The 12,272-nt window shown below is 40.5% G+C and overlaps 1 protein-coding gene across 1 annotated transcript in view; it reads left to right on the top strand.

Moving 5' to 3' along the window:
- Nucleotides 1-12,272, top strand: part of SMG1 (SMG1 phosphatidylinositol 3-kinase-related kinase) — a 111,046-nt gene that overhangs the window by 67,801 nt on the left and 30,973 nt on the right. Inside the window, exons 26-33 of the mRNA XM_006871972.1 lie at nt 2,179-2,288; nt 2,920-3,067; nt 3,583-3,742; nt 4,588-4,708; nt 7,930-8,178; nt 8,494-8,778; nt 10,804-10,948; nt 11,081-11,219. Of these exons, the coding sequence (XP_006872034.1) occupies nt 2,179-2,288; nt 2,920-3,067; nt 3,583-3,742; nt 4,588-4,708; nt 7,930-8,178; nt 8,494-8,778; nt 10,804-10,948; nt 11,081-11,219 (1,357 nt within the window). The remainder of the gene's footprint in view (nt 1-2,178; nt 2,289-2,919; nt 3,068-3,582; nt 3,743-4,587; nt 4,709-7,929; nt 8,179-8,493; nt 8,779-10,803; nt 10,949-11,080; nt 11,220-12,272) is intronic.

Genomic DNA, 12,272 nt, shown 5'->3' with positions numbered 1-12,272 from the left:
CATCAGATGGATCTTGTCTGAAAGCAGAGAATATCAGGAAGGTGTTTATTTGTGTTTTATTAACTATGCAAAGGTTTTTGACTACAGATCACGACAAACTATGGACAACACTGCGAAGAATGGGTTTTCCAGAGTGCTTAATTGTGCTCATGAGGAACCTGTACACAGATCAAGAGGCACTCATTAGAACAGGACAATGGATTAGGGAATGGTTTACAATGAGGAGAGGTGTGCCTCCAGGCTTATATCCTTTCACCTTACTTATTCAGTCTGTATGCTGAGCAAATAATGGGAAAACTCTGGAAAACCCAAGAAGTTGGGTTATGTGAAGAAGAACATGACATCAGTATTGGAGGAAGACTCACTATCAACCTGCAATATGCAGATTATATAACCTTGCTTACTGGTAAAGATCAAAGACTTCAGACCAGTATGAATCGCACATCAATGTAAAGAAAACGAAAATTCTCTCCACTGGACCAATAAGTAACATGATAAACGGAGAAAAGATTGAAGATGTCAAAGATTTCATTTTGCTTGTATCCACAATTAACACTATGAAAGCAGCAGTCAAAAAGCCAAAAAATTATACTTATTTGGCAAATCTACAAAAGTCCCCTATAAAGAACAAAGATGTTGATTTGAGGACTAAGGTGACTCTTCCAAGCTGTGGTATTTTCAGTCACCTCATATGCATGTGAAATTTGAACAGTGAATAAGGAAGACTGTTGAAGAATCAATGCATTTGAATTTTGTTGTTGGGGAAGAATATAGAAAGTACCATGGACTGCCCGAAGGAAACAGAAATCTGTATTGGAGGAAGTACAGCCAGATACTCCTTGGAAGCCAAGATGGACAGTGTTTTTTGTTCTGTTGTGCTTGGAGTTATTGACAAAAAGGATAAAGGGACACTGGTAAAAAGAAAAGCTGGGCCCCAGAGAAAACATTTAAAGTTGGGGACAGCACAGAGCTTTGGGGGAATAGATAGTGAAATTTTGTGGGGTTTTGGGGGCTATTTTTTGTGGAGTCCTTAATTGAAAGTCTGAGGACATTGTAGAGCATAATGAAAAAGATTCATTAGGGGCCTGGAGGAAACCAAGGAGGAACATAGGAACCTGTCACTCAAGATCCTTTAGCATTGAAAACAAAAGAATTGTTGGTCTGCAAGCCTCAACTGTTCATCAGTGCCCAGTAGCTAAGATTTCCCTGAGAAGCAAGTGGTTGCATCCATCTAGGGTTCAGGCTAGATGGATATAAAAACAGGTTTATAGAGTGAGTTGACTGCTGGTGTGGTGCTGTAGGATCAGCACTGGACTTTGAACCATAAAGTTGGCATTTGAAACCCACCTGCAGCTCCTTGGAAACACTCTACAGGGTGGCTATGAGTAAGAACTGACTCAACGGCACTTAACAATAACAACAACATAGACTCAAGTAATGTACACCTCCAATACTAGATCCAGACTGAGTTAGGAAGAAAGTGACCCAGTGCGAAGGGATAGATAAACTGAGACAAAAGTGGGATTGAGAAGCCACATGTTCTCTTCATGGTGGTAGCGCACATGTGATAGAAACAGTAACAGAGTAAGGGATGGAAAAGTAACAGCGGGGAGCCAGGAGGATGAAGATACTCCTCCTGGCATCCATACTGCAGGGCTGCTGGTAAGAGTTTAAGAGACAGTGCTGATCAGATGAGGTGAGGTGACAGAAAGGAAGAAGAGAAATGGATTCCATCAAACTCAGTGCAAAAAAGGGAGTTAAAAAGACCAAGATAAGGATAGAAGACAGACGATAGGACGGGGGACCTACAAGGGATTTTTATATTTTAGGTTGAGAATGAGGAGTGTGTAGTACCTGAGTGTAGCCATGGCTAGGAGACGGTGGGGTGTTCCCACTGCCATGGGGAACAGCTTGCCACAGACAAAAAGAGGAAGGAGAAACAAAAGGGTGAGGAAGCTAGACTAGACATGAGCAGTTGTGGCTGCTTTAGACAGGAGTCACACCGTCAGAATAAAAACCGGGGCGTGCGTGGCAAGAACGTCTTCAGAGGAAACTGGGCTGTTTCTCAACCTTGCAAATTTGTTCTAGTGTCTTTAATGGTGTCCCAAACTGGATGCAATATAGTTACTTTTAGAAATAGTACCTTTTTAAATTAGCTAACTAGTATTTAAATTACAGATCATTAAGCAGTTTTGAATCTGGAGAATTTGTTGAATGTACGGAGCAATTAGAATTATTACCTGGAGAAAACATCAATCTACTTGCTGGAGGATCAAAAGAAAAAATAGGTATTTGAGAAATTTTTTTATTTACAGTTCTTGACTGAGTATATTTTACTGAAAAATCTAGAAGTTATTATACATTCATTTTAGAGAAGAGCTCCACATAAAGCAACACATTTAAGACTGGTGTGCTGCACTTGCTTTGGCAAATGAAAACCAGTTATTTTTAAATTCCATAAGCTAAAGATGGTTGTATTAATACTTGGGATTTTACAGTACTTAAACTACAAAAATATATATGTATTTTTTAATGTTTTGAACTTTCGATTGATAATCTTGCTGTGGTTTGTTGACTTATCACATTGTGTAAAGTGTTACCTGAAGCTATTCTTGTACTTTGTATGCTAACATTGATTCGTATCTTTGTGTTAACCTAGATTCAGTAAGATTTGCCAGTGTTGGTCTAGATTTGCCCACCTAATTGTGGTTGAATTTTCAATCTTTGAGGTCAACTTTGTTTGGGTGACCTGAAGTATAATTTTTGTATTACTATCAGAACATAGTGGTTTGCTACCTAGATTTAAATATGAAAGTTGTTGTTAATCTTTAGTATTGTAAATGGTGATTATTTTAGACACTTTATCACCCTTAGACATAAAAGCAGATTAACTTAATGAAATTTATGTAACTTCCTTAGATATGAAAAAACTCCTGCCTAACTTGTTGAGTCCTGATCCAAGAGAACTTCAGAAATCCATTGAAGTTCAGTTGTTGAGAAGTTCTGTTTGTTTGGCAACTGCTCTAAACCATATAGAACAAGATCAGAAGTGGCAGTCTATAACTGAGTAAGTTTCATTTGGGGGAAGTAAATGAGAATCATTTGTATGTATGTCAGTATGATAAATTGGTATTGAGGGAAGCGTACCATTTTGCTACAACACGAGTCCTTTAATTATGGATATAATACGTTATGTGAATGCTGACATAAATGGGGGCCAAAATGTAGTAATTTCAAAAGCAAATGTCTTGATGTGCTCAAACCATTTTACTAAAGAGTAGGCTGCTCCAGTTACCCCGCTCCCACTTTAGACACCACTGTGGTAGCATTATGGATTGATACAGTGGCTGCCACCAAGCAGCAGTGGGCTCAAGTGTAAGAACAGTTGTGAGGATGGTGTAGGACTGGGTAGTGTTTTTCGTTCTGTTGTGCATATTGTCGCTGTGAGTCAGAATCGACTCGCTGGTACGCAGCAACAACAATAACATGGTAGAATCCTTTTAAATGCTTTATTATTAATCATTATGGTTGCAAATTGAAAACTCTATAATTTCTTCATGGGCGCTAACCATTTTATTTCAGAAACGTGGTAAAGTACTTGAAGCAGACATCCCGCATAGCTATTGGACCACTGAGGCTCTCTACTTTAACAGTGTCACAGTCTCTGCCAGTTCTAAGTACCTTACAGCTGTACTGTTCATCTGCTCTGGAGAACACAGTTTCCAACAGACTTTCCACAGAGGTGTGTATGCGTGCATTTTAAAAAGCATGTTCTTGTTAACATTGGTATAGAACAAGGTGTTTTGTAAAATAGCATTGTAACTGGGCAAATTGGTGTATCCAGAAATCTCAAACACCATTTTCAGGTGGTGAATTGTTTAATTCTTGCCTTCCGGCAAAATAACTTGTTCCTCTTTGAAACACTAGTCGTAAGTACCATACCTGGTATAGAGAAATAGCCGTTCTTTTGAAGAAATTAAGGATGAAAACTTTCATTTGGGGCTCGGGGGTAGATAAATACATTTTTGTTTGTTGTTGTGTGCCATTGAGTCTTTTCCAACTCATAGCAACTTTGTCTAAGGTTTCTGAGAGCAGCTCTGGTGGGTTTGAACTGCCAGCCTGTGGTTAGCAGTCCGGTGCTTATCCTACAATGCTTATATTATTAATTTAATCAAAATGAAGGCTTCCCTCTGCCAAGAGAATTATAATTTGAGAATCTGATTCGCAGCAGTAGTTGCTAGGCTTTTCTGTAATTTGGTTCCTGATTTGTAGTAAATGTACACTGCTTTTAAAAAATTATAATGTACTTGATTGGTTATGTTTTGATCCATTTTACTTAATGTTCTGAAAAATTTTTTGAGGAGTGACCAAAAAAAATTTTTTCCACTTGGAGTTACATTATGCCCCCAACTTAGAATTTCAAACCAAGTGAGGAAAAGAGGCACACCTGGACTAGATGTGAAGGGGCTGGACGGCCTGAGGTGGGGGTGGAGTCTTCGACTCCTAAGCAGCGTGCTCACACTAGCTCCTGTGATACCATGCACAAAGCCTTGCTGACAGCATGTCATTTTTATTTTCCTGTGGCAGGACTGTCTCATCCCACTCTTCAGTGAAGCTCTGCGCTCATGTAAGCAACATGATGTGAGCCCGTGGATGCAGGCTTTGAGATACACCATGTACCAGAATCAGTTACTGGAGAAGATAAAAGGTAACTAGATTCTGTGACTTTTACTAACTTTGTTGAGGTATAATTTACATTGTAAGCATACCATTTGGTGCATTCTGACAAATTATACTGGCTGTGCAAACACCAGTATGATCAAGATGCAGATCATTGCTTTCACCCCAGAAGTTTCCTTGTGACTCTTCCCAGCCATCTGTCTCCCATCCAAGCATCCCTGCCTCAAGCAGATACTGAAATGCTTTCTCTCACTGTAGATCAGCTTTGTCTTTGCTAAGGTCCTATATGGATGGGATCATGTAGTGTGCACTCCTGTGTAAGATCTCTCCATGATGAGTATATCAGTAATCCAGTCTGTTTGTATTGTGGAATATACATTCATTGTTTGAATGTAACGCCGCAGCATGTTTAGTCAACTTTTGATGGATTTTGCCTATTAACACACAGAGCTGTTATGAACATTTATGTACCAGTCTTTGATTGGACCTATCGTTTCATTTGTTTGGGGTAAACAATACAAAAAGTTCTTAGTTGTATATTTTACATTTCTTCTGGCAACTTCGGACATTCCCATTTATCTCCATCCTTGGGATTGCTATTCTTTTCTCATTTTAGTTATTGGGTGTATAGTGGTAGTATCTCATCCTGACTTGATTTGCATTTTACTAATGACTCATGTGTTGAGCAATCTTTGCAGTTGCTTCATAGTTACATGTCTTTGTAAAGTGTTCGCATCTCTCCTCTATTGTTTTATTGGACTGTCTTAAGTCCTAAGATTTCTTTATGTATCTAGAGACAAGTTCTTTCCTTAGATACAGTATACTGCGAATTCTAAGTTTCAACACTCCAATGAGTAGCTAGAGTTAAAGTTTGTCATGTTTAAGAGATGCTGGCAATTTACTTTATTGGTCTGAAATAGAAATGCTGCCAGAATTCTGTAGCATTGATTAGCATTCATTAACTGGAGTTAATGAATCTAATCATTAAATGTCAAATAGCTTAAATGCTAGGATATGGACTTGAACGGAAGGGTGATTACTGGCAACTGACTCAACTTTCCCTTTATTGCTAAGCCAACTGGAATTTGGATCCCTAGCCCAATATTTGGAGCCTGGTGTGGCCCTGTGGGTTAATGCGCTGCATTGTAAGGTCAGTTTGAACCACAAGGTACAAGGTCGGTGGTTCAAGCTCACCAGCTACTACTTGGAAATCCTATACCGGGTCGCTATAGGTCGTAACCGACTCAGCGGCACTTAAAAACAACAGAATCAACAACAACAAAAATTTTGCATATCGAAGGGCCTTAGAAAACTGCAAGGTCAGTGATGAAAACCACCAGCTAACTGCAAGGTCAGTGATGAAAACCACCAGCGACTCTGCAGAAGGAAGACGAGCCTGTCTGCACCCATAAAGATTTGCAGTCTCAGGAATCCTATAGAGGGGTGCTGTGAGTTAGAATTAACTTCATGGCAGTGGGCTTGGGTTGGCTTTGATTTAGAGGAGGTAGTTAAGTAGCCTTTGTGGTTTAATGGTTATAATGTTCTCCTGTGACTGAAAGGTAAGTAGTTTGAACAGAGAAAACTGATGAGCTGCACCTGTAAAATATAGACAACCCTATTGGACAGTTGTGCTCTGTTCTGTAAGCTTGGTGTGAGTGGTGCACAACAACAGAATAGGTTAGTAAACTTCTGAGGCACTTTCCTTTTCAGTAACACGGTAGTTACCCCACCCATGAGATTCTTGTAAGGACTGTATGAAATGAGACAATGTCTGTAAAAAGCTCTAGCACTGAGTGCAGGCTCTAGTAGGACTTTGAATATTAGCATCTCTTTTCCTCTCCTCTTTTTATCAAACAATTTTTAAGACAGAGACGGAAATGTCAGTACCCCAGCATTTGTTTCAGAAGTACAACTCCACACCCCCATTTTTATCTATTGATTTACCAGGTACATGCTTTGTGCCCAATGCTGTGCTCAGTGTTAGGGATAATGAGAAGCGAGGGAGGCCTCTCTTCTATGTTCCTAGAGCCGAGGAGATGCTAGGCTCTAACAGAGAGCACTGACATCAAACAAGGAGATGCTGGGTGTGAGTGCCAGCAGCAGTGCTTTGGATTAATAAAGGCATTTAGTTCACTTCTGGGACTCTAGAAAGCATGTAAGGAGAAAGTTCACATGAAACCCGAAGGCAATGGAAGTGATCAAGAGGGCAAGCTGGTTCACTTAGGAAAAGTATCATGTGTGAGAGCCAGAGAAGATTCTTAGATGACTCACTCAGTTCCCCTAAGAAAAGTAGCAGAGAGGAAACTTAAGTGAGATTAAGATGGGAATGAAATAAAAGGGATCTATGCTCTACATACCAAAGTAAGGAGTTTCAACTTTGTCAGAAGGGCATAAACAAAGATGTTAACTGTTCAGATTTACCTTTACATAAAACAAATCAGTTACAAGTTGGAGAAGGGTTTAGAGGAAGATAAGACTCTGGACAAAAGGACCTGTTAGACTGAAGTCCCCGCTTAAAGGTGCTGAGGGTGGTGGCAGTGGGGACAGAAACAAGCAGATGAAGAAAAGAGGGTTGAATCTAGGATGGCTGCTAAGCACCTGCTGGAAGCCAGGCTAGTTGTGTACCCTTCACTGAGAAGCGGAAGCGGGAGAACTGGAGACCACCTGTGGAGGATGGTGGACAGAAGTACCCTTGGACAGTCTGAGTGGAGAGCAGAGGTCTTCAGAGTCAGGTCTGAGTGGAGACAGTCAAGAGTCAGCAGTATTGATGTGGTGATTGAAACCACCGGAGCAGATGATCCTGTCCAGGAAGAGAGTATGCAGTGTGTGTCTAGGGAGCAGCATGTTAGTGGGTGGGTAGTGGGAGAGAAGGAAGGGCCCATCAGAAAGGTAAGGAGGAAAGCCAGGAGAGAACCCCACGGTGGAAGGGCAGAGGATACTTCCAGATGAAGGGGCATGTTCTAGCGTTCCCACCCATTGGTCTAGATGCTTTACTAAAAAGACTCAGAAGCTGAAAAGTTTATTTATTACAGTGAATGTGTTTTACTTTTGTCTACTTCTTGTACACATTTATTCTACCAATATTGACTGGATACTGTATATCTGGGGACTATGTATGATAACTGCTAGGGATCTGACAAGGGAAAAAATGAGTTGTCTATTTTAGGGAGGTGGTGGAGATGGGGTTAGTTGGGAAAGAAGTTTTGGCCACGACTCAAGAGACTCATAAAATGTTTTTTCTCTCTCCAGAGCAAACAGTTCCAATTCGAAGCCATCTCATGGAACTAGGCCTAACAGCAGCAAAGTTTGCTAGGAAGCGGGGGAATGTGTCCCTTGCCACGAGACTGCTAGCGCAGTGTGGTGACACTCATCTGGGAAAGCCCACCGCTGCTCAGGACTTAGTCCAGCATTTTAAACAGCTGTCCACTCAGGGGCAAGTGGATGAGAAGTGGGGGCCTGAACTCGATATCGAAAAAACCAAATTGCTCTATACAGCCGGTGAGTAAAGTGGATGGTGACTACTAGGGGGCAGTAGTGAGGACCACAGGCACCAGTGTCCTGCTCGTGGTATCAGATTGATTATGTAGTCATAGAAAAGTTTCTTATTTTCAGCTGTTGCAGGACATTCAAGTCCTGAATAATAAATTATTTACATTTCTATTTCAGTCCTTTTTATAGACGTATATTTGTTATGATGTGTCAGAGTAGACATTTCTCCACATATTGATCGTCAAAGGTGGTTGTATCACTGAGTAGTAATGCTAGTCATTAGTTTTTAAGGAGTCTAAGTGCTGGGTGTTTTGTTTTATATAGGTCAGTCAGCACATGCAATGGAAATGCTGAGTTCTTGTGCCATATCTTTCTGCAAGTCTGCCAAAGCTGAGTATGCAGTTGCTAAGTCGATTCTCACACTGGCTAAGTGGATCCAAGCTGAATGGAAAGAAATTTCAGGGCAGCTGAAACAGGTTTACAGAGCTCAACAGCAACAAAACTTCACAGGTCTTTCTGCTTTGTCTAAAAACATCCTCACTTTAATAGAACTGCCTTCAGTTAACACAATGGAAGAGGAGTATCCTCGGATTGAGAGCCAATCTACAGGTTTGGTTTCTTTAGTTCATGTCAGTGTATTAATTTTAGAAGTTTTTGTTCTACCTGTTTCAAAGTTTACAATGTTGTACTGGTTAGAATTAGCCTTGAAAACCATCTGTGACCATCCATGTGTCCCTCACTGGAAGTCACTACACCACACTCTTCTTTAGCACCTGAATGGCCTCCCGGTGGCTGGGACCTCTTCCCCACCATGCTCCCAAGCTTCCAGATGCAGGTTGCAGTCGCAGTTTTAAGGACATGGAGGTTTGGGCAGCCAATCAGGTCTCATCCTGTTGGTAAGTGCCTTTGAGTTGGTTCCAAATCACAGAGGACTTGTATAGGATTTCTGAGGAGCGGCTGGTGGGTTTGAACCGCCGACCTTGTGCTTTGCAGTCCAGTGCTGATCCTACAGCTCCACACTCTAGGACTCAGTAGAAGCAGCCACAAAGACGAAGTAGTAGAGTGCTCCCTCCTCTGGTGGAGCACAGCAACCACAGGGAGAAGCAAGTCTCACATGCTGACACCCACACTGGTAGTAAGTGTAAATCAAAGATCACACAGCTGGTGAGGGATAGTTTACTATGGAATTGAAGATATTTCAGCTGTAACCTTGATGCCGGCTAGTACTCGCTGATACGTGTCTGATTTTATTTTTTATATGGTTTGATTCAGAGGTCCTAAATTAAAATGGATCATTTTATACTGAATTAGTATATAAAATGCTGCATCTATGTGATTCAGTTGGTTGTTTATATTTTTCTATTTGATTTTTTAATTTTTATATTATTAAAGTGGTCCTATATCAAAATTCATAGTTTTAACTGAATATTCCTGGTATGGCACTATAGGATAAGCACTGGACCGCAAGGTTGATTTGAATGGCAAGGCCAGTGGTTTAAACTTACCAGCTGCTCCTCAGAAACCCTATACAGGGTCCCTGTGAGTTGTAGCCAACTCGACAGCACTTTGTAAGGATACCCGCTGTGGTGCTATAAGGTAATGCACTGGACCATAAGGTCATTTTGAACCACAACCTCGTACAGGGTCACTATGAGGTGGCAGAACCGACTTGAGGTGACTCAACAGCAGCAACAGTGCTATATAAGGGACTGAGGTGGCTCTGTAGGATAAGCGCTAGACTGTGAACCATAAGGTCAGCACTCCGCGGAGAAAGATTTACAGCTTTAGAAACTATACAGGGTTGCTATGTTGCTATGCAACAATAATAGTATGTAAAATACTGAATCTATATGAACCAACTAGTTGACTCCCTACTGCTGCTGAAACAGCTTTGAGCCCATTTCCATACAAGTGAGGTGACAGAATGCTTGGATAGTTTCCACTTGTAAAATGTATGGCCACACATTTTGTAGGCTGACAAATAAGGCAGTGATCTCATTCAGTGAAGGCTTAAGTGACTTTTACGACAGGGACCATTGTCCTGTTGTTAGAGGTTGGGATATAATTTTGCTAGAACATGACAAAAGTACCTTTATTCTGTTGTGCAGCCTCAGATTTTAATTACTTGCATCTTGCAATAGCGTTGATATTCATAAGGGCTGTGTCTTGATCATTTTACATGTTTATATTGGCAAATAGCACTATCATAGGCAATTTCTTCACCTCTTAAAAGGATATTTACTTGTTGCATCTCTCTGACTGACTGAGGTTGTATACTTATCACCTATATGTTATCTAATTCTGAGGAAGTAGCCAGTGAACTCCAGAAACCATACTATCCCATCATACCCTTGTGCCCTTGGCCTGTCTGTAAAGCATGGTGTCCTCAGGGACACAGGTGTTAGGTTGGGTAGTAATTTAAGCGGATTGGAAAAAGTAAGTGATTCATTACCAATTTTAGAAAAGCATAATTCAAATTTATACCATACCCAAATTTTATGATAAATATGGAATTTATCAGTAGTTTGCCAGTAAATAGGAAACACCTACAGTGTTAATGGGAATGCTGTCAGAAGTGTTGTGCGTGTAATATTGTTGAGCTCTTGTATTTATTTTTCCTCCATCATGGCGCAGTACACATTGGAGTTGGAGAGCCTGACTTCATTTTGGGGCAGTTGTATCACCTGTCTTCAGTACAGGCACCGGAAGTAGCCAAATCTTGGGCAGCCTTGGCTAGTTGGGCTTACAGATGGGGCAGAAAGGTGGTTGACAATGCCAGGTATGGATGTGCAAATGTGTTGTTTGTTTGATACAAAATGGAGATTTAAAATGTCTGGTGATTTAAAATGTATGGTGGTCTGGTGATGAAGTGTCAGTAGCCACAAAACCAAAGATTTGTGTATTTTTATAGTCAGGGAGAAGGTGTTCGTCTACTACCAACAGAAAAATCTGAAGTTCAGAATCTGCTTCCAGACACTGTAACTGATGAAGAGAAGGAAAGAATCTATGGTATCCTTGGACAGGCTGTGTGTCGGCCAGCAGGGATTCAGGTAAAAAAAATCTGAGTGTTTGGCGAAAGTGTTAAGATCACATAGTTGTAATACAGTGATTTTCGAGGAAATGATTAAACATTGAATGGGGCTTCAACTATTGTTCTTTTTTAAAAAAATTTAAGATGAGTTATAATATTTTTCTCAGAAGATTAGTGTAATTCCTTGAGGAAATCAATTCCTATTCCTAGGGTCCTGTTAAAGATAAGCAAAGTTCATTCTATGTTAATTAATTTTCTCTTTTAATTGAAGTTGTGATCAGAACTTAAATTCTCAACCTTGGTCTGTAAATGAGAAGCGGGCTGGGAGCTTTTAAATGATGCTGGTTCCTAAGTCTTGTCTACAGTGTTGTAGGACCAGCGCTGGACTGCCAGCCAACCACAAGGTCACCTACCAGCCACTTGGAAACCCTATACAGGGTCGCTGCATGTCAGAACTGACTCAGTAGCACTTAACAACAACCAGTCTTATCTGAGATAATTTGTATGGGGTCTGTGTGGGTACACATATGTGCTTGTATTTACAACATGCTTCTACTATACAGCCAGAGGTGAAACTCCAACAGATTGAGTAATCTATAAGACTACACATCCCTCCTCTGCCCTAAAGTTCTATCAATCCTAGAATACTTAACTATTGAGTATTTTATTCTAGTCTTCAAGCCCCTGGATTTCACTTGCTGAGGTAATACTATTGACTCCATTGTTGTTGTAGTCCCCAACATGTGTCACTTTCTACCACTGAGGGTGTTGCTCACAGGCACGGCGCTATCCAGAGACAGGTCTCCTGTCTGTGTGCTGTGCATGTTCGCCTTCATACTTCAACAAAGGATGCTAACATTCTTAATGGCAGAATGGTGTGGTACAAAAACCCCCAAAGCCATCTTTAATCTTTGCTCAATGCTTATATCATTTTTCATTGTCTTATCTTATTCACATATCATAAGAAGCATATGGCATTGAAATAATAACATCACACAAAATGTGAAATACTTTAGTCTGTCATAAAAATGCTTTCTTGTGATTAAAACTACATACCTTTCCTCTCTTTTCA

This window comes from Chrysochloris asiatica, unplaced genomic scaffold, assembly GCF_000296735.1.
Source record: "Chrysochloris asiatica unplaced genomic scaffold, ChrAsi1.0 scaffold00178, whole genome shotgun sequence".
Taxonomy (NCBI): Eukaryota; Metazoa; Chordata; class Mammalia; order Afrosoricida; family Chrysochloridae; genus Chrysochloris; species Chrysochloris asiatica.
The sequence above is the reverse complement of the archived record's forward strand: the minus strand, read 5'-3'. Positions and strand labels throughout refer to the sequence as shown.